General features: G+C 31.4%; 1 protein-coding gene across 1 annotated transcript in view; it reads right to left on the bottom strand.

Annotated features, from left to right (window-relative positions):
* Positions 1-247: 247 nt before the first annotated feature.
* The window catches only part of LOC127712974 (triadin-like), a 54,094-nt gene continuing 26,622 nt past the window's right edge, over positions 248-27,719 (bottom strand). Inside the window, exons 9-15 of the mRNA XM_052219556.1 lie at positions 26,555-26,734; positions 25,032-25,207; positions 22,646-22,736; positions 21,190-21,261; positions 20,600-20,626; positions 17,503-17,549; positions 248-4,441 (exon numbers count right to left, since the gene is read on the bottom strand). Of these exons, the coding sequence (XP_052075516.1) occupies positions 17,515-17,549; positions 20,600-20,626; positions 21,190-21,261; positions 22,646-22,736; positions 25,032-25,207; positions 26,555-26,734 (581 nt within the window). The 3' untranslated portion in view covers positions 248-4,441; positions 17,503-17,514. The remainder of the gene's footprint in view (positions 4,442-17,502; positions 17,550-20,599; positions 20,627-21,189; positions 21,262-22,645; positions 22,737-25,031; positions 25,208-26,554; positions 26,735-27,719) is intronic.

Here is a 27,719-nt window from a genome sequence, read left to right as displayed (position 1 = left end):
CTCAAGGCGACCACACTACCACAAAACCACCGAGACAGTTATTGGAGAATGAAAATAGGGTTTCACCCGGCCAGGGCTACCCAAAACATTGCAAACTCAAGGCGACCACACTACCACAAGACCACCGAGACAGTTATTGGAGAATGGGGTCAGCGTCAGGTGACAATGAACAAAACGCCACAAAATGTTTTATTTATGGTGAAAGTCAAATGATACCCCACTAAGTTATATCACCACGAACAATCTATATCATAAATAGAGTAAATTTATTGTATAAATGATAAACAATAGAGACAGCTGTACAAACAAGTGTATAAATATCTCTGTTTATGTGCTTTATATAGTACTACAAATCCACACTGTGCAACTGTATCATTTGAGTCGACTTCCAAATCAATTTTCTAGTGTTTCTGGCTTTGATTATACCATGCCAATAATCTCACTATCACAGTTTTCACTGACCCAACTGTTTATCTTCTAAACCGTTTCTTTACAAATTACCTGGATGAAGGCTTCCATTTCAAATAGGTAAAATCCATTAAGCAAATGAATATAGAACTAAAATTTAAAATATATGCAGCGAATCTATAGACAATTGGAATTTACCATTACCGTAGGGTGTCAACTCAAATCATACTCGTAACACAGTGTGAAATCATTGTCAAACTAATTAAAATATACATTTGATATATTTACATCATTAGGAAAAGCCCTTTCCATGGCTATGTTGTTTTTAGTTTGAGACAGGAGTTATCTACAGCTTTTTATACTATAAAAAAGCAAGCAAAAAAAACATCAACGTAGTACATGAAAATAATTAAGCTTTATAGCTATCTAAATCACTTCGATGTCAAATTACATATATTATAAATTACATCATATTTGTTTTCAAATCATTTAAACTTCATAGGAATGTATAAAAAGTATATATCTGTATTAATTTTGCAATGATTTTTAGATAAATCTAGATCATTGTTACCTTACAATGAAAGTTGTAATAACAACTTTTTATGTTATCTCCATGGTGTACTTTTGGCAAGTTTTGGATGCTAGGAGCTAGGTGATTCTTCAAAATACTAGTAGATCTGAAATACTTCACAATATATAATGGAAGGTGTTTGGTTTAAAACACAGATCATTTACAAAGTTTACCTCGTCCCTAAATGTTATGGATAACTTCAAAGATTATTATGAATCATATAAATACTCAACACTACACATATTTTCACCAAACTATATGATTGTAAGTCATTTAATAATTGAGATATGTACTCCAACAAACATTTTAATAAAACAGTAAAATGTAGGTCAGAGTAAGCTTTTTGGGGAGGTTAATTATTTACCCTACAGAATGTATCCTTACACCAACTTTTATGAATGTAGATTACTTATCATCTGAGATCTAAACTTTGGAGTCAAACTTAATTTAGGTCAATCAAGCATATAACACTGGTCAAAGTGACCTACTTTTTAGTGGATGCTGCTATATTCCACAGATAAATCCTTACTTCAAGTTGTATGATTGTACACCATCTTGATTTTTATACAAATCCAGGAAGAATAAAATGATTGTTAGAGTGACCAATATTTTGTGGGAGTATATCATGTTTTACTTCACGCAGCCTGACACCAACAATGATTATAGACTTACTTTATGAAAACTGAACTTAAAATTAGAAAATAATCTTACAAAATGAATAATAACCTCTGAGCCTTGAATATTGGTCTTGTGTACTTCATTGTATTGCATATGGTCGGTCTCTCCAATATGCATTTCCACATCAAATTATATGGCTCTATATCTATTAGTATCAGATAACTGGATAAAGATTTGCATTCCATAGTGTTTCAATAGTCAACCAAAAGTTTCAAAATTACTGTTTCAGATCCAATAAAGTACTTTCAAATATTATTGAATAAAGTAAGGCAATATGTCAGAAACACATAATTAAATTAAACAAAAAAAAACTAACAAATAACATTATTTCAGAGTAGCAATAAGTCTAATACCTCATTTGGCATATACATGTATATAATTCCTATTAGCTTAGGGCAAAAACATATTCCTTAAAAAAATAAGACTATTTCTAATAATAAAAAAAACTTCTTAAGGAGTCAATCCAAATGTCAACACAATGTAAAGATCCATGATTTTGAAAAGAGAGGGGGCCCAAACTAAGCAACGTTAGGATTGGTACAAGTAAAAAGTATATACATTAATGAAATTTAAAAAAATCGTTATGTACTTCAACAAAACTTGTCACAATACGCCTTATAGCAGCAGTATATTAGAAGTTAAAATATTCTCTAAGTAAACAGACAGCCACTTTCCCCAATTTGACCCATGTAAACTCTTGAGTGTTCCTTTAGTGGAATTGAATATGAAGATTGTGTAGATTATAAGCATCAGCAATTTGACAAGAAAAATACAAAATACGAAATTATATTAAAATTAATTCTTATGCTATTTATTTATAATCAATGAATAATCATGAATTAAAAATATAACTATGAAAGCACTATTCTCTACTTAAGGAATGGATTTGTACCTATAAACAGAAACATATATAATATCTGAGATTGGAAACATTACATTACAGCCATACATAAATCTGCCATGGTCAAGCATGTACCATTACAAAAGATTTCACAAAACTTCTTCCCCATTAAAATTGTTTGTAAACAAATGTGTTATAAATCAAAATTTAATATCAATATATGAGCTAGGTCTAATAGAAATCGACCTTATGCAAATGAATATCAATAGATCTGTTAACATATTTCGAGTTGAAATAGTCTCTATGCTAAGTCTGAAACTGTTTGAAAATTGAGTTGCCATAAGAACCCTACAAAACAGACCAAAATTCATCTTTTATTTCGTATTTGAATGTTCGAAAAAAAAAATCAGTCTTATACATGTACATGTATACTTGCACTTGTATAAGGTCAATTTCTATCAGACACAGCTTATAAATTTGAGATCGCCGTAAGTGAATACACTTGAATAAGGTAAACAAGTATTTTTTTGTAGCTGATTGTTTACAAGGAATAATGGGGGAAAAAAACCTTGGAATTCAGGAATCAATATCATACTGAATCTGCAGTTTCATATCTCCGGTATTATACATGTGGCTAATGAAAACAGAAAACTAAAATGATAACAAACAAAATATATAAACATCAATTTTCAAGTTAAAGTCTAAATGGAATGATTTGTTCAATTCTTAGCCCTGAACCAAGAACAGTTATGATTAGGAATGAAAATGTGTATATAATTGCAAGGGCACTATTTGTGCATAAAAAATACATTTTTATCACTTATCATTAATATACAGAACTTTAATTATACACCCTGTAATAATGGGAAAAAACCCTGGAATGTTAATTTCATAAAATAATAATCTAAACACAACAAAAAGTCTCAATCAGCTATCAAATAGTGGTCATTATTAATAGGTGAAGGAAAAAAACTTAATTCAAACTCAACTGAGATATTACTGAGCATTTGTTTTTCTTTCATCTTGCAAAAGCTGAAATAAGACAATCGTTGGACAAATATTAGTTAAAAATGTATACAAGTTTACTGGCATGCATTATCAAGCACTAATCTCTTATCAATAAATGACAGAAAAAGTAATTTTTGTCAAAAAAAGCATTAAACCTTATTTGAAAAAGTTGCATTTTACCAAGCAATTCATCAGTAAGCGTTGTTTTAGACGAGTAATATTTCAAAATATAGATATCAGATATATGCCCATTGAAATATCATATCACAAAAAATATTTTTTTATCACAGAAACATTGCAATCATGTTGGTTAGGGAAAGACAATTTTATTATTTAAATTCAATATATTTTGATTTCTGAATGTTTGTCTTTACAACTTTAAAGAAAGCAGGAGAAAAAATTTGATTCACAGTAGATATCTTAGAAAAAAAAACTGTCAAAAATCTTGAAAATATTTTACCTTATTTATTGGAAATATAAATACACTAAGCCTGATCCAGGCATATTTTTCAAATTTAATATTCATATAATATCTTAACTAAACAATATAGCAAAGGGAAAATAAAAAAAAAATTCAAAAAGGAACAGAAGTGATAAAAAAACATCTGTATGTCAAAAAACTAACACTTTATTTTGTTTCACCTTAAACAAAAGTGAAATTGTACCTTTTATGAAAATATACTGTTCCCATCTGGACATATCTTTAACTAAAAATTAACAAAAAAAGTAAATAAACAATATAAAACATAGTTCCTTTTTGAACATTAAATGTTCATTTAAACCACAATGGAATAGATGTATTGTTGATAATGTATGATATTTTATAGATACATGTTGCCCTGATCAGGATAATGGTAAACTAAAATGTTGCTATGCAGGAACTAATAAATATAACTATCACTTGGCTGTCTTTCTTGATGCTAATAGTCCAGAATCTGAAATGAGAAAAAAATAATAAAAATGCATGAAAATAGTCTGGTTTTTTGTTGTTTTTTTCTTTTTAATCTTCTGCTACTTTTATAAAAGACACCATGATAGACTCTGGAATGCATTATGTCTTCCAACAAAAAAATAACCATTTTCAGTCATATTTGTTTCGCTTTATTTTCTTTTTAAATGCATTTTGTTCAAACAAGATGAAAATTAACCAAATGCCATTGTTAACAGCAATTCTGACTGGACAACTAGCCTGAACAAAAATGGGTAATTGATTCATAGTTCACCTACCGAGAACTTGAAAGAATTTCATTTACAAATATTTCAATTTTCTAAGAATTGCTCTTTGGCCAAAATAAGGTGTTTTTTTTTATTTAAATTTGAAAAGCTGTGTTGTATTCATTTTTTTTTTTTAATTGGTATTTTTTCAGACCTGAAAGTCACAGACAGTTGTTGTTTTTTGAGGCTCTTCTAGCATTTAAAAAAAATGTTCAAATATTCAAATACAATACAGTTATCTTTAACTCACTATTTAAAACACGGTTTATATTCAAAGGTGGAAGAAAAAAAGTGCCATAGAAATCATTAAAATCAAGGGAAACTTTAATGTTAGAAGAGGATTAATGAAAACAAATTATGTTATAAAGATCTAAATACAAATGTACGATATCTGTAAAAATTTCACCAACTGTGGATTCATTTTTATTCGTAGATTACCAAATTTCTCTTGGATTTCATGGGTACAGGTGAACCATGAATTTAAATGTTCAAAGAAGTACAAATTTTCTATGGGCTTGTATCCAGACTTTTGCCAAACGACGAAATCAAATATCCAAGAATATATTTTATGCTTATAATCCAGGAAAATTGGTAATCCTTTATGAAGCTGAAACCAAAACACACTAAATTTCATAGACATCTAGATGATTGCATACAGTCTATAAAGAAAGACAAGTCTCCGTACAATATGACAAGCTCTCTAAATTCCATATAGTTTAGAAAAACGGTAAAAAATTTAACAGATGCTATCAAATATCTGCAATCACCATCCAATTCCCTATAGAGGAAAAAATAAGTATGGGGTCCAGTAGGATAACACCCCTTTTAGGTCACAGTGATCACATTTAAAATTTACCTCAGAGCAACAAGTCACTTTTATGCAAAAAAACAAAAACAAAACTTATAACTCACAGTATCGGTTTTGAACATTTTTAGAGGTCAAAGGTCTTTTTAAATGAGATGACAGGTTGCAAGGTTGCCAAGCCAAAGCCCTATAGGTGGCAGTTCCGATCTCACCATGTTAGAGCCTTTCACATAAATTAACCAGTAACCAGGTTCCTGTCATGGGGTAGGCAAATGAAGATGCTGGGATTTATACTGGTTTTTCAAGCCCTCAACCTGCCAGTTTTATTTTCATCAGTGGAATAACACACTTTGGAAACATGAGCTGATCAGAAACTAAAGTATTTGTATTATTTGTGTTCCAAAACTGTAAAAAAAAGTTAAGTCTACTTGTTGAACTAAGTTTATTATTTAGGGCTCTAATTCCTGATTTTCATATATATCTTTATTTTAGAAAATTGTTAAAACAATTGTCAAGACTGAAATAAGCAACACACTAGATTATGTTGACAATATAAATTTTTAATAATTACTTTCCGATTTAACAATTAATCAAATAACACAGCACTTAAAATAACATTCAAAATATAAAAGACTTGATTTAAAAAAAAATGAATTAAAGCATTTTGTTGACTTAGATCAGATGAAATTGCAACAACAATTTCATATCACATTATCAATTGTTGATAAAATCCAATAAACACAACTTGACCGACAAAGGAAAAGAAATACGACCTTCAAATATGAAGAAAACAAATAACCTTGATTAACAATTTATCACATCTGACATTTCTCAGATTACGTAACTATTGCAGAAGGTCAAAACTTCTGAATTTCAACATGTTCAATTTTCAATAAATCCCAAATCTTGGCTTAAATATTAGCAATAACAATATATTCGTATAATAAATTTTGTTTCTCATTTTCTGAATCAATTTCATTAATTGAATTAATTTCCTTGTTGAAATTGTAAAGCGGCAGTGCATGGTGTCTTTTTTCAACCTCATTGACTCTTTCTTACCCCACATCACTTTTTGTACACATAGAGTGTATTTCAAACATGAAACTAAAACCATAATGTAAGAGATATTTTCAAATATTTTCAAATAAACTGCATGCTTAGTATATACTATAGGGTATGGGTTTTTCTCATTGTTGAAGGCCGTACGATTGCCTATAATTGCTTACATCCACTTCAATTGAACTTGGGTTGATAATTGTCTCATTGGCAATCATACCACATCTCTTTATTTTTATATTGCATGCTTAGTATATGTATACTTATAATTAAATACAATTTTATTGACTCTCTTATTCATACGTTATTTGGAATTAAGCATTCATTGAAAATTTTCAAGTTTCAAACATTTTTGTCCAAGCCTCCTACCAGGCTGAGAAAATTTCATAGGCCGATGCGGCTTCTCCGAAGCAAGAGGCTTAAACTTTTTGTCCAAGCCTCCTACCAGGCTGAGAAAAATTCATAGGCCGATGCGGCTTCTCCGAAGCAAGAGGCTTAAACTTTTTGTCCAAGCCTCCTACCAGGCTGAGACAAATTTTCAATATAATCTATATACATGAAGAAAGGGTATCATTAATTTTATAACATACCAGGGAAAATGTCATGCTCATTCAGGATGATAACATATATAAAACAAGAATGTGTATATAGTACAGGTGGATGCCCCACTCGCACTATCATTTTCTATGTTTTTGACCGTGAAATTGGGGTCAAAACTCTAATTTGGCATTAAAATTAGAAAGATCATATCGTAGGGAACATGTGTACAAGTTTCAAGTTGATTGGACCTAGCTTCAACTTCATCAAAAACTACCTTGACCAAAAACTTTAACCTGAAGTGACCAAAAACTTAAACCTGAAATTTTTCTATGTCCAGTGGACCGTGAAATTGGGGTCAAAACTCTAATTTGGCATTAAAATTAGAAAGATCATATCATAGGGAACATGTGTACTAAGTTTCAAGTTGATTGGACTTCAACTTCATCAAAAACTACCTTGACCAAAAACTTTAACCTGAAATTTTCCATGTTCAGTGGACCGTGAAATTGGGGTCAAAACTCTAATTTGGCATTAAAATTAGAAAGATCATATCGTAGGGAACATGTGTACTAAGTTTCAAGCTGATTGGACTTCAACTTCATCAAAAACTACCTTGACCAAAAACTTAAACCTGACTTATTGGTTTACTTTTATAAATTTTGACTTGGATGGAGAGTTGTATCATTGGCACTCATACCACATCTTCTTATAACTATTGACCAAAAACTTTAACCTGAAGCGGGACAGACGGACAAATGGAGGGACGAACGAACAAACGAACGGACTGAAAAACATAATGCCCCTCTACTATCTTAGGTGGGGCATAATTATACAAACAAGTATGCATTAAAGAGTGGGTCAACCAGGATAAGGGGGGAGAGGGAGGGGCGGGGGGCAGTTTGTAGGTTGAGAAAAAGTAGAGGGGATGCCACTATATTATCTTTATACAAGGTGGTTGTACAAGAAATATCTATATTGAAAATGCATGTTCATGACAAGAGAATATACTATTATTTGTACATGTGCCCCGACATAACTACAATCCAAAGTAGGACTAATTTACTGAAATGTTCTTTGTGATTGAAAGGGTAAAATCCATCATAATGATCTTTATAATATGACATCACACATGCAAACAAAGTATCCAGTATGTGCCTCTGTAGAATATGTCATGCTTTGAACAGGAACAGTGAACCCTGAAGCATCATTGGTTAATAATAGGCTCATCTAGGACTGACTGATCCTTAAGCCTAATTTTCCAACGCTACCCAACTCTCCATTTATTTTTGTGGTCATCAAAATTTTTACCCCAATTTGTGTCCCATTCTAACAAACCCCCTCCTGCTTTTTCTTATCCATTTTCATTTCATATTCATTGTCTCAATATTAACTCATTGTGTAGCTGGTGCATAAAATACCATCAGTAATTTAACAATCAAAAGAAAATAATATGTCAGTGTGAATTCATCTTTCATGAACAAAAATTGTAACATCTACCAAATTTACTTTGAGCGGAATCCTAAAACTGGTCTAATTATCTCCCTTTGGGATGACACAATTAATAACCTTTCCATCAATGCTGACACCATTTTCCAACTGAGACCTTTTTACAGCTACAGGCTCTTACATCACTGTCGTAGAATTTCTTCTCTTATATAAAAGATCATGCAATATTCCATGGATTACTTTATTGTTTATGACTATTTTGATGTAATAAGAAGCCGTCTAATACCTCCAATGTCTATAATAACTATAATTTCACACAAAAACGGAGCAGTAATTTCGTCTTTCTTTTGTTTTATTACTATAATGAAGACTTATTTACTTTTTCCAAATTAATTTCTGTATTACATTTATTTCTTTTAATGTGTTTTTATGTCAAGTTCTGAATCTACTTATTTTCAGATCTAATTTCTGATCACGAATAAACAGAAATCATGCGGGAATTATGTGATCAAAACCATTAAACTGACAAACCTCAAATCATTTAATTCTTGTATAATCTGTGTAAAAAAATCATCTGTACTTTAAAAGCCATTAAACTTTTTTCATATGCTTCAATCTTTTGTCTAAATGCACCACAGGGCATGCTCAAAATTAATTTCCTTAACAAAAATAATTTTCAAATTATACAATGTCATTAAAAAGTTACCATTTTTCTTTTTTTTTTACGAGTTTGTTTATTAAGTTAATTATTTGCAGGATAATTCTTTCTTGACAAGTCTTTTATTTATTTGTTAGATTTTCTTTTTCTATAACAACACAAATAACTGCCTATCCTTGACAATACTAAAATAACCGAATAATTCCAAACAAACAAAAATATAAATTGTTCATGTAAACAACTCATTTTTATGAATGAATATTGAAAATGTTTTATAGTTCCATAAATAAAATGAAAAGGACAATACTTCAGGAAATATGAACTATTCTTATACTGGGTGCAGTGCATTGTTATATAACAACAGATGTTTTAACTTTTCAATTAGTCACAGAAGACGCAAATAAATAAAAATCAGCCTACGTTAAAAAATAATAATAATTTCTAAAAAAATTTCTTTCTATGACTATGATTCAGAGAGCATTTATAACTCAGATAAAAAGTCAATTATCAATTACAATGATTTGATTTCTTTGTGGATCTTATCTTGCTGATAATTGGTTTGCTATTTACATTTTCTCTATAGTTTTCAAGACAATAGCCAAAAACATAAAATATTGTTTAAACTTTAAGGGCAATAAGTCCTAAAGAAGTCAATTAAAAATTTTGAGGGCAAAAGCTCATAAATGGAGTCAAATGAAAATTCAGTATTGTTGACATTTTTAAAGATTTTATTTGCAGATGATTTTTCTTGTAAACGATTTCTCTATGTTTCAAGATAATTGTCAAAAATGCAAGAAATGTGTAAAAGACATGTCATTTAAGAGCAATTACTCTTTAAAGGAATCATCTAACAACTTTGGTAAAAATGGAAAGTCTTGATATTCTGACCATTTTTGACCCTTTAAAGGAAAATTCAGGTTCATCTGATGAAAGATTTTGGACACTTTTTAAACACTTTTAAGTGTCTACTTCAGTCGATTCAATTAGTTTATGTGAAAGATTTGAACTGATTTAGTCATTAAAGACGCTCAAATGCAAGCTTAAATATGAAAAATCTATCAAATATGCCATAATATGTCACTTTTCAGATGGTTTTTGTCAAAAATGAAAGTGGCCACATCTGTGTTCATTCTCAACCTTTATATATGTTATGTATTATCATCAAATACAACTTACATTTAAATATTAAGAATGAACACAAATGCGGCCACTTCCATTTCAGACGGAAACCGTCTAAAAATTAACCAAAATGCTAAAATTTCAAAGATTTCAGTAATTTAACATGACTTAATGATGCTAGTACCCGATACATGTACATTGTATTGTCAAAAACAGCCCATATTTATGTAACAATTAATAGTTAAAAATTTACATTTTAACAATTTTGTAAAACTACTATATTTTGGGGCCAAAAAGGGGTCTTACTGGGCCTACTCCTTTACTACCTATCTACCGAAGTTTTCAGTATATTAGACAATTACTTGCATGTTAAATTCCTTGTGTTCTAAAACAACAAATCTTTTGGGATAAAAATAAAACTATGAAAATGAAATTCACCAGCTTGTTGAAGGTACAATTATTATAATGCTAGAAATGAAAACAGATGTACACTTCAAAACCAATTCTAATATTTATGCCAAGTTCAAATAACCACTGCAAAGGATGAAAGCATAGTTGTGAACCCCTCAACATTCTGTATGTAGATATAGGAAGATGTGATATGAGTGCCAATGAGACAACTCTCCATCCAAATTACAATTTATAAAAGTAAACCATTATAGTTCAAGGTACGTGCATGTGTCTGTTCTAAGTCAGAAGGCAAAGTTTAGGGGTTGTTGCTGTTTGTTGTCTGTCATATTTACTTTTTGTTTATTGTTTTATCATAAATCAGGCTCTTGTTTTTCTCGTTTGAATTGTATAATTAGTCATATCTGGGCCTTTCATACCTTTTTATACAGATCGGTTGCATACTTCTACTTTATTTAGACTCTGGTGGGTAGTTGTCTCATGGTAATCATACCAATTTTTGTCATTTTTATAATATTACACTTTGTCCAGAGTGATGGGCAGACAAACTTATTGCTATATACCTTCAAACTTAATTACAATGATATATTAAATAAAATGCTTCGCAGAGCGCAGCCTGATACGACCGCAGAGGTCGAACCTTGAACAGTTGGGGCAAGTTTGGACACAATATTCAAGCTTGATACTGTCTGAATTTGGATTGTGATAAAATTTTTGACATAATATAGGTTTCTGACACAAAATAAATGTGGTCAAAGAGCTTAAAAATTTGAAATGGGACATTCATTTTACCTAGAATGGTCTGATATCCAAAATCTAACAACATGGTTAGATTCAGCATATAAAAAACACCAAAAATTTAATTTTAGTTGAAATCAATCAAAAGTTTAATTTTGGACCCTTCAAACCTTAATATGGACTAATTTGAAAACAGGGCCCAAAATAAAAAATCTAAATGCACAATAAGATTCAGCATATCATACAGCCGCAATAATTCAGTTTTTGATGAAATCAAACAAACTTTAATTTTGGACCCTTTTGACCTCAATGTAGACCAATTTAAAAATGGGGCCCAATATCCAAAAAAGTAATACAAGGTAAGAACCCCCAAAAATTAAAGACCTTAAATTAATCCCATTGAAATTGGTTAAAAGATTTGTATTTATTTTCAATTGAAGATTTCTTGCTATTGCACAATACTGTGCAATTGAAGATTTCTTGCTATTGCACAATACTGTGCAATTGAAGATTTCTTGCTATTGTGCAATACTGTGTAATTGAAGTTTTCTTGCTATTGCACAATACTGTGCTATTGCGCAATACTGTGCTATTGTGCAATACTGTGCTATTGCGTAATACTGTGTTGTTGCGCAATACTGTGCTATTGCGCAATACTGTGCAATTAAAGATTTCTTGCTATTGCGCAATACTGTGCAATTGAAGATTTCTTGCTATTGCCCAATATTGTGCTATTGTACAATACTGTGAGATTGCGCAATACTGTGCAATTGAAGATTTCTTGCTATTGCGCAATACTGTGCAATTGAAGATTACAAAAACTTTGAAGCAAAAAATATGAACCCCAAAAAATTGGAAAAAAAATCCCCCCCCCCCCCCCCTTGGAGTAATTACCCCCAAACTCAATCCCAGCCTTCCCTTTGTGGTATGGAACCTTGTAGTACAATTTTAGAGAGATCCATACACTTACACACAAGTTATTGTCTGGAAACTAGAAAAAATGCAATGAAGTTTATTAAACTAAAGTTATTGGCAAATTTCCAATGGAATTTATTAATAATAAAGTTTTTGGCAAATTTCCAATATACATAATTTAAAAGCAGTTTAGGTGAGATAAACAAAAAAGCTTCATCATCAACATTTTATATTGGCAAATTTCCAATGAAGTTCATTAAACTAAAGTTATTGGCAAATTTCCAATGGAATTTATTAATAATAAAGTTTTTGGCAAATTTCCAATATACATAATTTAAAAGCAGTTTAGGTGAGATAAACAAAAAAGCTTCATCAGCAACATTTTATATTGGCAAATTTCCAATGAAGTTCATTAAACTAAAGTTATTGGCAAATTTCCAATGGAATTTATTAATTGGCAAATTTCCAATATACATAATTTAAAAGCAGTTTAAGTGAGATATTCAAATGAGTTTCAATTACCAACCTTACACTGCCTTTTAAATTATGTTTTGTACTTAAGTAATTGTCCATTAACCTGGAAACCCTTTTCCCCCCTTTTTTGCACCTTATTCCTTAACGGTTTGAGCCATAACTCCCAAAGACAATTCTTACCATCCCTTTGTGGTATTCCAATATCCAAAATCTAAATACATGGTTAGATTCAGCATATCAAAGAACCCCAAGAATTCAATTTTTGATGAAATCAAATAAAAAAAGTTCAATATTGGACCCTTTAAACCTCAATGTGGACCAATTTGATAACCGGACCCAAATATCAAAAATCTAAATGCATGGTTAGATTCAGCATATCGAAGAACCCCATATATTCAATTTTTGTTGAAATCAAACAAAGTTTAATTTTGGTCCCCGATTTGGACCAACTTGAAAACTGGGCCCATAATAAAAAAACTAAGTACATGTTTAGATTCAGCATATCAAAGAACCCCAAGAATTCAATTTTTGTTAAAGTTTAATTTTGGACCCTTTGGACCTTAATGTAGACCAATATGAAAACGGGACCAAAAATTAAGAATCTAAATACACGGTTAGATTCGGCATATCAAAGAACCCCAATAGTTCAATTTTTGATGAAATCAAACAAAGTTTAATTTTGGACCCTTTTGGCCCCTAATTCCTAAACTGTTGGGACCAAAACTCCCAAAATCAATCCCAACCTTCCTTTTGTGGTCATAAACCTTGTGTTTAAATTTCATAGATTTCTATTTACTTATACTAAAGTTATTGTGCAAAAACCAAGAAAAATGCTTATTTGGGCCCTTTTTTTAGCCCCTAATTCCTAAACTGTTGGGACCAAAACTCCCAAAATCAATCCCAACCTTCCTTTTGTGGTCATAAACCTTGTGTTAAAATTTCATAGATTTCTATTTACTTATACTAAGAGTTATTGTGCGAAAAGCAAGAAAAATGCTTATTGGGCCCTTTTTTGGCCCCTAATTCTTAAACTGTTGGGACCAAAACTCCCAAAATCAACCCCAACCTTCCTTTTGTGGTCATAAACCTTGTGTTTAAATTTCATAGATTTCTATTAACTTATACTAAAGATATAGTGCGAAAACCAAATGTCTTTGGACGATGACGACGACAACGTCATACCAATATACGACCGCAAAAATTTTGCAGTCGCAAAAATTTTGCGGTTGTATAATAAAATCAAGAGTTTGGTTTAGATGTTTCTCAGTGTCACTGTTGATCAAGTGACTTTCTATATTCCTCCACTTTCATTACATTTTAATGGCAAAAAATCCTAAAATACCAAACAAAAAAACGCAAATTTGTGAGCAAATGTGGAATAATAAGAAACAGGACCTTTTCAAATTTATTTGGTGATTGTAGGTTATATGGTATAAATGATCCTCACAGGGAAATGACAACCTGATAATCAAAACGCTGATTCATTTGCAGAGATGCTTAGACTGTGCTTCATTATATGATGATAAAAGTAGATTTTTGGAAATGCTTCATTGGCCACCTTGGTTTGTTTTCAAATTATGCATGGTAACTAGGTAACTAATTTAGACAGCATGGTGAATGAACAATGTTACAGGTTGTAGTGCAGTAAATTATAAATGGTTGGATCTGACTGAGTCTCATTATGAAGAGGTGACCTTCACATAAATAAAATACATTAAAAAAAAAGGTCATCAATTAAAATCTTTCAAACAAAAACATTTATCATCTTGTCAACTATTCTAATATCATCTTGTTAACTATTCTAAATGGTTAATACACCTATTTCAATTTGGCCTGTCTTTGAAAAAAAAATTTCTTTGGCACAGCATAAAAAGTTTGACACCACAGATCAAAAGTGAATGTTTTGCAAATGTCTTTCAGTTATCAGGTGCAAATTTGAGATCAGTGGTATGAAAGTCAATAAACCTGAAATTGGTGAATAAAAAGAACAGAAACTTTTCTATCTAAAGCATATATTTTGTACATTAAAAGATTCAGAAAATTTATATTAAGAACGTTCTATGACTAACATTTATGAAAGAAAATCTATTATACATAAGATGCTTACATCAGAAATATTCAGTAGCATGCAAAAAAAAGGGGGAGTAAGTGGCAATTCTCTAACAAATAAATTCCCAAGTACACAAATCAGGACAAATTTAATTAATAGCATGTGTATATAAACCATAAAATGGGTAAACAAATTTTGTTTTCCAAAGATTTCTGGAGATCAGGATTTAATCCAACTTTGAATCTATGAAAAGACTGCTATGTATTTACATAAATTCTATTTTATAGATTTAGAAAACATAATTACAACTCTTTTTCAATTATGAAATGTGAACACAGCTCCCAAATTCCACACAAACAAAAAAGTGCAATTACACATGTGTCAAACCAATGCTCAAACAAATGAAATGGATAACAACTGTTTACACTGCATTTAAATATACTGTTGAAAGTTATAAGTCTGATTAGTGATGATCATAACTAAAACATCTAAGCATTGTACTCTATGCCATTGTTCGTTTTGTATGTTGTATTATAAATTTTAATATTCTTTAAAAAAAAAAAGAAAAAAAAAAAGAAACCAAAAATGAAATTCGGTTTGAATGTCAGAGTCTAATTATTCAATCAAGAGTGAGAGGATCTTGGATCAAAGTTCCTTGCCTACCAAATAATCTGACGACCAAAGACCTAACTCTTAAACCTTAAATGTCAATGTATTCTTGTCTTCCACTCAATCTGACAATTAAGGACTTAAGTCTTAAACCTTAGATGTCAAGGTCTTCTTGTCTACCACACAATCTTATAATCAAGGACTTAACTCTTAAACCTTAAATGTCAAAGTCTTCAAAACTTTTAGGCTTGATCAAATCTTTTCTTTTATCCTTTACCTAGCTTAAACAAGAGTGCACACACTGAAATGTCTCGCCTACTATACTGACCATTGATTTTATGTTGATAGTCCTAAATATAAAGTTTTACTACAAGTATCACATTAACACTTATGATCCAAGAAAATGAGGTCAAAGTCAGATAAACCAAGCCGAAAATACATGTACACCTTTAATACAATCATTCCATACAACAAATATAGATGACCTATTGCTTATAATAAAAAAAAAACAGACCAAACCATGGAAATTTTATATTGACCAATGAACCATGAAAATGAGGTCAAGGTCAGATAAAACCTGCCAGACAGACATGTACACCTTAAAATCATTCCATGCATCAATTAAAGTTGACCTATTGCTTAAAGTATCTAAGAAACAAAGTTAACCAGGAAAACTGAACATTGACCAATGTACCATGAAAAGGGGAAGGTCAGATGATACCTGCCAGACAGACATATACACCTTACAATCATTCCATACACCAAATATAGTTGACCTATTGCTTAAAGTTTAAGAAAAACAGACCAAAACACAAAACTGAACATTGAGCAATGAACCATGCAAATGAGTTCAAGGTCAAATAAAACCTGCCTGGCTGACATGTACATCCTAAAATATTTCCATAAACCAAATATAGTTGACCTATTGCAGACACATGATACAGTAATAAAAAAACAGACCAAAACAACAAAAACTTAAATTTTACCACTGAACCATGAAAATGAGGTCAAGGTCGAATAAAACCTGCCCGGCTGACATGTACATCGTAAAATATTTCCATAAACCAAATATAGTTGACCTATTGCATACAGTAATAAAAAAACAGACCAAAACAACAAAAACTTAACTTTAACCACTGAACCATGAAAATGAGGTCAAGGTCAGATGACACCTGCCAGTTGGACATGTACACCTTACAATCATTACATACACCAAATATAGTAGACCTATTGCTTATAGTATCTGAGATATGGACTTGACCACGAAAACTTAACCTTGTTCACTGATCCATGAAATGAGGTCAAGGTCAAGTGAAAACTGTCTGACAGGTATGAGGACCTTGTAAGTTATGCACATACCAAATATAGTTATCCTATTACTCATTATAAGAGAGAAATTAACATTACAAAAAATCTTAACTTTTTTTTCAAGTAGTCACTGAACCATAAAAATGAGGTCAAGGACAATGGAAATATGACAGACGGAAACTTCATATCATAAAGTATCTATATACAAAGTATGAAGCATCCAGGTCTTCTACCTTCTGAAATATTAAGCTTTTAAGAAGTAAGTTAACGCCGCCTCCGAATCACTATCCCTATGTCGAGCTTTCTGCAACAGAAGTCGCAGGCTCGACAAAAATCAAAAAGATTTGATCAATCAGAATTTTAATTTTATATAAAGAAAGTTTCTTTGCTTTTTTTTTTTGTTGGGGGAGGGGGGGGGGAAACCATTTAACGATAAATTTAAAACTATCTGTCCAATCTATGCAAACAAGTCATTTTAAGCAAGTAACAATTTTTTATTCTGAATTCTTAAAAATAAGATGGAGGTCAAAGTTCTCATACACAAAAGTAAAAATTCTGCATTTTCTGAAACCAGGAGTGAAGGGTTGATAATGAAAATAATGCAAGGATTATATTGAAAGCGATCACTCAGGAAAAAAGTCATGTGTTGTAATACCTATTGTAGAGTTCATTCTTGTTCTGGTGTAACCTGATCAACTGCTTCTAAATAAAATCAAATAGTTAATATATATTTTGTGTTCAAAGGGAAGTAACTCTCAAAGATTTTTACATGCTTCTTCTGTTGTTCAGTTTTTAGCATGTCACGTACCTCTTACCTTGAGATATGTGCAACAAAACAGCATCATAATTCAACCACTGCCTGGTCAATATTTTATCATATCATATTTCAAATGAATTGTGGAAATCACAGTATTGAATTTTCACATATTTTACACCAATTCATACTGTTAAATTACCCCAAAAATTGAAACATAAAAGAATTTACCTTGAAGTATCAAAATCAACCAAGATCTGTTCAAGTAACATAATACCATTCATGTTTTACATCAATATTTTTTCAAAAATTTCCACTGTAACTACATGCTCTTAATCAGCCATTTTTTATTAACTGTTACACAATCATTTGAAAATTATATTTGAACTTTTAAAAAAAAAAGAAGTTGGAGTGCACTTTTTTCTTACACCTAGCTAGCTACCAACAATGCAAATTAAAGAATTTATAATCAAAGCTTACTATTGGTCAAAGGTTAGTTAATCCTTAATATTGAAGATGAAAATATAATTATGATATACTCTTTTCAAATGTTGATATTACACAACTTTTTAGATACTGTTTACAACTTTGCAGATTAAAAATGTAAAAAGTCTAGTTAATTTTGCTCTTGAGTCGTGCATTTTTAGCAATTTTTTTTATCTAAAATGTTACAGATATCTTAATAAGAAACATGTTTTAACACAAAAAAATTAATTTGGCAGTAACTCAACATTATATACAATAAATGTGATGAAAATTTGAGTCAATAATCTAAATGCAATGAAAATATACCAAATCTGTATCTATATAACCCGAACCATCAAACAAATGTGATGATAGACCTCAGGTAAATAATCTAAGTGCTACGAAATATACAAAATCTTTATTCATATAACCTCAACCATCAAACAAATGGTGCATTATATCATATAAACCATAAACCTGACTATGATATGGATAATTAACCAAAGGATTATAAACAGCATTTAGACAACAGGATTGGAAGCAAACCAGAGTTACTGTATGATAAATAATAGATTCTTATATCAAGTAAAACTCTCTGGTGACAAATGCAAACATCATCAAAACTGAAATACAGCTTAACTTCATTAATACTAAATCATTTTATGGATATTATGGACTAAAAACAACAGGGGCAGTTAAATATTAGAAATTAATCAATAAATCACATAGGTCAAGCATACATTGCATTTGTCATTTAAACCTTGGAACAAAGGGAGCCCATACATTGCATTTGGTTTGAAAACTTTGAAATCGGTGGTCAAACATTGCATTTGGTTTGAAAACTTTGAAATCGGTGGTCAAACATTGCATTTGGTTTGAAACTTTGAAATCGGTGGTCAAACATTGCATTTGGTTTGAAACTTTGAAATCGGTGGTCAAACATTGCATTTGGTTTGAAAACTTTGAAACTGGTGGTCAAACATTGCATTTGGTTTGAAAACTTTAAAATCGGTGGTCAAACATTGCATTTGGTTTGAAAACTTTGAAATCGGTGGTCAAACATTGCATTTGGTTTGAAAACTTTGGAACAAAGGGTGGTCATACATAGCATTTGGCATGAAATTCTTGAAATAGGTCACACATGCATTAGGCATGAAAATCTTGAGACGTGAGGTCATAAATTGTATTTTACATGAAAACCTTGAAACAAAGGGAGGTCATACATTGCATTTGGTTTGAAAACTTTGAAATCGATGGTCAAACATTGCATTTGGTGTGAAAACTTTGAAACTGGTGGTCAAACATTGCATTTGGTTTGAAAACTTTGAAATCGGTGGTCAAACACTGTATTTGGTTTGAAAACTTTGAAATCAGTGGTCAAACATTGCATTTGGTTTGAAAACTTTGAAATCAGTGGTCAAACATTGCATTTGGTTTGAAAACTTTGAAATCGGTGGTCAAACATTGCATTTGGTTTGAAACTTTGAAATCGGTGGTCAAACATTGCATTTGGTTTGAAACTTTGAAATCGGTCGTCAAATATTGCATTTGGTTTGAAAACTTTGAAACTGGTGGTCAAACATTGCATTTGGTTTGAAAACTTTAAAATCGGTGGTCAAACATTGCATTTGGTTTGAAAACTTTGAAATCGGTGGTCAAACATTGCATTTGGTTTGAAAACTTTGGAACAAAGGGTGGTCATACATAGCATTTGGCATGAAATTCTTGAAATAGGTCACACATGCATTAGGCATGAAAATCTTGAGACGTGAGGTCATAAATTGTATTTTACATGAAAACCTTGAAACAAAGGGAGGTCATACATTGCATTTGGTTTGAAAACTTTGAAATCGGTGGTCAAACATTGCATTTGGTGTGAAAACTTTGAAACTGGTGGTCAAACATTGCATTTGGTTTGAAAACTTTGAAATCGGTGGTCAAACACTGTATTTGGTTTGAAAACTTTGAAATCAGTGGTCAAACATTGCATTTGGTTTGAAAACTTTGAAATCAGTGGTCAAACATTGCATTTGGTTTGAAAACTTTGGAACAAAGGGAGGTCATACATTGCATTTGGCATGAAATCCTTGAAATAGGTCACACATGCATAAGGCATGAAAATCTTGAGACGTGAGGTCATAAATTGTATTTGGCATGAAAACCTTGAAACAAAGGGAGGCCATACATTGCATTTGGTTTGAAAACTTTGAAATAGGAGGTCACACATGCATTAGGCATGAAAATCTTGAGATGTGAGGTCATAAATTGCATTTAGCAAGAAACCTTAAGACATTTTCATTGTCGAAATGTGCATCTGGTGCAGAAAAAATGGTACCGTTAATGTTATTATTACACATTGCATCTGACATAAAAACTTGAACCACAAAAGCTTAAACATTGTATTCAGCAAGAAAGTTGAACCGCAGCTGACATGACAAGTCTGCAGGATGTTTTGAAGGGTAACACAAAGGTGATTAAATGAGGAGTAAAATGAACCTTCAACAAATTTGTACACCAAGCATGTCAAACTTACCATCATCATAACAAGAATCACCTATACCTAAAAAACGGTCAACAGTATGTGTAATAACACAAATTTAATAAACTTGTAACATGTAAACAGCATGTGTAATAACACACATTTAATAAACTTGTAACATGTCAACAGCATGTGTTAAAAACACACATTATTGATTTCATAAGCTTGTAAGATATCAACAACATGTTTTTTCATAGATTTTCCAGCAAGATGTTTACTACATGCCTAATAACACAATTCATTTAATAGAATATCTGAAATATTTCAACACCAATACTTAATAAGACTGCACAGGGTTCTATGATATTATTTTTATATAAAAGTATAAGTAAAAAGGTAACACACATTATGATCAAAATTCCAAGGAAAATTAACCAAAGCATAAAACACATTGAAAACAATTCTTTCTTTTATCTTTTAAAGTTCAGAGTGTTTTAACTTCAGTGATTTTATTCCATAATATGATCTCTTTTCTTTTGTATTTTATTCAGCTAACCACTTCACAAGAGAATCAGAACACATAACCATGCTGTTATTTTAATCAGAAAACTGTTCATATATTTTTCATAGCCGATACTACTTACTTCTTAATCTCTGTCTTTTTTCGTCTGCTGCTTTCTTCCATTCTGGTTCTGCACTCTTCTTTGTGTCTTGAGCTGAAATGAAAAGATCAGAAGATATTTTAATTTCAAGTTTCTAAATAAACAATAACAGTAACTATCTTTTTTATTTTAAGTGTGTTTTTCATATGTGTTCTAAGGAAAATTTATGATTGAAAGAGTTTTAAATATAGTAGATATTCTCCCAACAGAATATCCAATTACACAATGTTTCACTGTTAATTCAGAATTGTATTGAACGTTTTTATTATTGTGAAACATGTAAAATGAGTTCTTACTTGCATTTTTAATTTTAATAGCATAATTTGTACTCAGCATTTCCAGAAATCATAATAATTAACCTGTATCACTGTCCATTGGTAATTTGTTAAATTAATGCATGCGATAAATAATTTTTTGAGAACAGAGAAAAGCTATATTTTCCAAAATACACACAAGTATATATAGATTATCCCCCTGTTTTGAGTGTTATATTTTCCCACTCAAGATAAATGTAGTTAAAAATTTTCAACAAGTGAGATTTAGAGTAACTTAGGAGCAAATAAGAGAAAGATTTGTTTTCTCCAATTTGTTTCAGCCTTTCTTGTGTAAAATCTGATTGATGGAATCAAAAGAAAATGGCACTCTTGCCAACAATACCACTGAAGGTGTAACGTCACAATGAATTAGTCCGCCAATTTTTATATCAGAAGAAATAGCTAAAATCATCTGACTTTTCTGAGGGTCACAGCTGAAGTCTTGGATATCTGACATGAAAAGGTCAACCAACTTATAAGCGGACAGACTTTTGCTAGAGTATATAGGGTAATTTCTCAACTTGATTTAGTTGCATAGTACATGTACTCTACATGTTCAGTTTTCACCAAAAATCATTCCCAAATTAAGTGAGACAAACAGTATTGATTGCTGTGGCCTTAACATCCTGATTTTTAAAAGTTGACTAGGTGATGTGGATATATATTTACATACAATTTTACATCTATAACTGACTATACACATATAATGTAAATTTTTCTTTTTCTTGGTCAGCACATCATTATTGTCATCTTATTGTCATAATTATATTTGTTCTTTTTTCATAAAATTTCATTAATAACAAAAAGTATTTTTATATATTACAGCACATACCATTTTCAGCTAATAAATTTCTAATATAAATTGAATTTTAAAATAAAGTGTCATTTGTCTCCCCTTGATCAGATGTTCAAACATAAGTATAAAAATGCAAGTTTGTAACTATTGCTTTTTTACCGTCTTTTTTGTAAATACAAGCTAGTGAACCATTTATTATAGACATGAAAAACATCTGGACACTGATAAGTTTACATGGCTAGACACAGTTGCTTTTATCTTATAATAACATTCCCTGTTCTTTTATTCACACCAGAAATTATCATTTTGCCTCATACATATACTATACCTTTTGCAGGAGTTTGTCTCATTTTCATCTGTCCTAATTCTACTTTCCAGGGAGGTAACTCTTTGTCACCTGCTGGCTCTGCTTTCATTGGCTGAAATTTTAAAGAAGAATCATTAATTGTATGGAATAAAACAAAAAGTAATCCCTTACCACTAAATAATCTTTAAATTCTTTTAAAGTAGTAGTTTCATAAAAAAAAATAGAGTCTGCCCTACCATCATTCAGAATCATCAAATTGCTGTTACATTGTTAAGACTGCATAACACATGTACTCTCCAGTAAAGAGATTTATATCTTCCTCTATATGCCATAAACTGGTCTGCCGTTACATCTAGATAGCTTCGCACCGAAGGAACGGGTTGGAGCCATTGTCACATTGGCATTAATTGGACGAGTCTTACAAATTCAATGATTCGCTAATAAAATAGACCAATTATAGTGATAGGAAATTGACCTCAATTGTTAATACTGCGATGCCGCAAAATAAACAAGTATCTGTTAATTAACCCTATGGTGGTAGCGCAGATAAATGACCAACGAGCGTGCTATCATGTCTTGACAAAATGAGCCGGTATCTTTCATTCCCTTAAGAACTCAGTAGGGTAATAAATGTGCTAATTTTTCGTTTGATTTCCTATCAGTATAATACATAATAAACATAGCACATGATGCACTAGTCTCGTTGAATTATTAAATCCCGTGGTCAGAATTCTGATCACGGGATTTAGGCCGTACCTGTTGTCAGTGTAGCGATAAGTGAACACAACAGGGGTCCAGTTTATATATGCCACTCCTATTTCATGTCTAATGGAAATCGCTTATCTTTTAAATTTTGATGAAACAATATTATTTAGTCCATCATTCTTCTAACTCTCCTAGGGTACATTTCAGACTAAAAATCTAGAGATGTTTGAAAGTTTCAGGAGAACAATGTATGGTGATCGTTTCTTATTTGCTCCATCGCCCAAAGAATTGTACATATATGTGTTTTTTTCTGAAACATTCCTAATGTGATTAGTGCATCAAATGCATGATTTCAGTTCTAACCTAATAGATATCTCTGCCAGAGATAAACTGTTTCTCATTTCTCGTTTTTTATATAGAGTAGACTGTTGGTTTTCCTGTTTGAATGGTTTTACACCAGTAATTTTTGGGGCCCTTTATAGCTTGCTGTTCGGTGTGAGCCAAGGCTCCTTGTTGAAGGCCGTACTTTGACCTATATTGGTTTACTTTTATAAATTTTGACTTGGATGGAGAGTTGTCTCATTGGCACTCATACCACATCTTCTTATATCTATTTGTAGAACCAATGCAACTAATCTACTTGAGTGTGTAACTTAATGCATAAGAGTTAAGTTTGCTTGTTTGGTAGGTGAACCATAGAATCTTTATTAACTATAGATGTAGTAACAAACTGATCAAATAGGTTTTCAGTAATCTTTTGTTTCCTGTCCTATGATTTGATTGCCTAGCAATGACCACAGTTACTCTTTTAATAGGTAGTAAACAAAGGTACAAGGATTGAGCGCTCACAAACATGTTTAACCCCGCCACATTCTTTATGTGCCTGTCCCAAGTCAGGAGCCTATAGTTCAGTGGTTGTCGTTGGTTCATGTCTGTCATATTTGTTTTTCGTAAATTGTTTTGTTATAAATTAGGCCGTTAGTTTTCGCAATTGAATTGATTCATATTTTTCATGTAGGGGTCTTTTATAGCTGACTATACGGTATGGGTTTTTCTCATTGTTGAAGGCCGTACGGTTGCCTATAATGGCTATCATCCACTTCATTTGAACTTTGGTGGATAGTTGTCTCATTGGCGATCATACCACATCTCCTTATTTTTATAAAGGTAATAAAGTCAAACCTGTATACAAAGGTCATCCTTTGGACCAAAGAAAAGTGACTTTATACGAGAGGTGACCAATAAATTGATGATGATGGATGGCTGCTTAACATCCAGCAACAAATTAATATGCATATTCAGGATGAGAACATGTTAATGTAATATGAATATTAACCCTGCTTTGTACTAGACCGACATGCTGAGCCGGATTTTTAACGGGCTAGTTCACAAGTAACAGTCCGCAGGAAGATGTATCACCTTACCCTGACACATTATTCTGACTCCGAGCGGACCAGTCTTTGCTCTTTCTCCTAAATGCCGACCAATAAATTGAGGTTATAAATGCGTCAGTATTACTACAGCAGGACAATAAAAGGTGACCTGTCAGGACAGATTTACGCTTACAAAAGGTGACTATTAAGTTTGACTGTAGTGATTTCATGGTCCCCTAGCAAACTTAACTTTATTGTTTTTGTGCACACTCAAGTATAGTAGCTACAAAATAAATTTTTTGTTGAGATACATGTAACATTAAGCTTACAGTTGGTGCACCATCGCCATCTTTTTGTCGTCTTCGTTTTTCTGCCAGTTCTCTCTTCCATTGTGGAACCTCCGATGTATCTTTAGTTGGAGTTACAAATGCCAGATTGGGTGTAGAGGGAGACTTTCCTCTGGTATCTGTTGTTTTCAGCCAACTAGGTACATACTGGTCTCTTCCTAAAATTCAAAATACTTTTTATTAACTTCGAAAAAATAAGCAAGTTTGCAATCACATTTCGAACATAATAAGGTAATCTATATATATAACAGCTGTCAAATAGTAATATTTAATAAACTTGTATCATTTTTAATTTTAGTTTCCTGTGTATAATTTGGAGTTTAGTATGACGTCCATTATCACTGAACTAGTATACATATTTGTTTAGGGGCCAGCTGAAGGACGCCTCCGGGTGCGGGAGTTTCTCGCTGCATTGAAGACCCATTGGTGGCCTTCGGCTGTTGTCTGCTCTATGGTCGGGTTGTTGTCTCTTTGACACATTCCCCATTTCCATTCTCAATTTTATTGAAAAATATTTTCAACAAAAAATATAAGTTACTTATGGTTCATGCAATATATTACATACAACCTTATTTTGTGGGTCTTGATCTAGTCTTGAGTTTGTGCTACATTTTTTTTTCTTACACATTTTACCTTCATGCTAAGAAAGATAACTCAATTTCACAAATACAAAATGTTTACAAGTCAATGGCAAAACTTATGGTCAGTCTACAATGGTCTAAATAATTTTTTTTCTTTTAGCAAACAATTATAGAAGAAGTTAGCTATGAATTTCCAAAGCTTAATACGTGGCCCTTCGTTGTAATCTTTTAAATATTTTGTATCTTCTTATCATTATCATCATCATCATGAAATTTATATAAATTATAAACCAATTCCAGTAAAATACTACATTCTACAAATGCATAAAACACTTGGATAACCATCAAGCTAAAATGTTTGTATACATAGGTATATAATTATTTATTTGCTGTATCTATGAGCTATGAAAATCGTTCATTTTGGATTTGCTTGTAATGTTGTGTTAAGTTGCTATCTCATATTAAAAAGTTTACTCCATATTTTTATTTATCCACATTGTGCATTGCTCATTCAACAAGGACAAAAAATTCAATAGAAAAATAAGTATTGTCATTGACACGGTTGATGTAAATTCATTGTATATCATTTTTATGGAAATTGGTAGTAAAATACAATATATTAAAAATGTTTTTCTATCCTGCTTCCAATTTTTTTTTTTTTGAAACCATTCTGAATTATTGTATTTAATTATTTTTGCCATATTGACATGAACCATTCAGATTATAATTCAGCTGAGTTTTTATATATTTCCCACATACACAATATTCGTTGACAATGCAATGGAAAGTCATGATGAATTCTCTGTGAGAATGTTTGTGTTGAAATGTGCATTACAAATATTATAAAAACTAAGCCAACGTAAAAATTCCAGATAATGTTACCTGTATATGATACTCTCTTTCTATCCATTTTTTTCTAATTACCTGTGTTCTTTTTAGCTCTGAGATCATCATCATCATGTTCTGAACTTGTTGATGTAAGTCTTGTCCGCGATGGAGTTTGATGACCATTTATTGCATTCTCCTGTTTAGTCTCCTGAAGAGGTGTGGAAGATTTCCTTGGAGTACTTTCTGACAAATCATTACTATCTGCATTTCTATTTTCTGAAACACATGAAAAGATTGTTAAAGATAGTGAGATATCTGAATTCACAGTAGACAGACATCTTCATTTGAGATATCAGTTGCTCTTTGCACAAAAAATTTTAGGATATTATATTATGAAAATGTTCATCATTTACAAATATTTTTACTACAGATTTTGGCAACATTAAATTCAATAATCACTGAAGAGACATCAATTGTCCAAATGGCATCTGGTGCGGTAAAATGTTAAAACTGTAGATAACAGACCACACCAAACACATTGAACAGTAAACAGACCACACCAACCACCATCACCAGACTCCTTAATAAAGTTAAGATCAGGCTCCTCCAATAAAGTTAAGACAAAACAACACGGAAACAATGCCTGGACACATGAACAATAGGCACAAGATGCTTCTGTTAAAAATCAGTCTGAATTTCCATAATGAATTCTAGTAATAGTATGTTATTCCACCAGAAAATCTCTCTGTAGAACATGTAGAATGTTAACCAACTTATTTTCACAGATACTTTATTCCGCATTAAGACCTTTCTTGCCGACTTGGCAGCATTAATTTTTCACATTTTTGTAAATTTTAAATAGTTAGGTGAATTCATACAAAAAAGGATAACAATTTAACATATTCATGATATTTGTGACAATTTATATTCATGATATCAGGGTTATTTTTCTACTAATGAAATGTGCACAAATAAATCACTTGCCAAAATGAGTTGGTTAACAGTATTCCATAGGTAATATATATATGATGCCCTTTATCCCTGTCAGCCCACGTTGCAGAGCCTACCTCAACAAGTATGTTCTTATTTAAGAAAAGCATGAAATAATTAACCTCTATGTTAATCTAATAACAATCAATCAATCAATCAACCTTGCAACATTCTTCATGTTCTTTGTGAAAACAGTTGTACTGTGTAAAAATAATTTCTACAATATCAGGAACATACAGTTAGTGCTAATATTTTTGGCAGTTTTGTTATT

The sequence above is a fragment of the Mytilus californianus genome, unplaced genomic scaffold, assembly GCF_021869535.1.
Source record: "Mytilus californianus isolate M0D057914Y unplaced genomic scaffold, xbMytCali1.0.p SCAF_8, whole genome shotgun sequence".
In the NCBI taxonomy this organism is placed as follows: Eukaryota; Metazoa; Mollusca; class Bivalvia; order Mytilida; family Mytilidae; genus Mytilus; species Mytilus californianus.
This window is presented reverse-complemented; position numbering and strand designations above follow the sequence as displayed.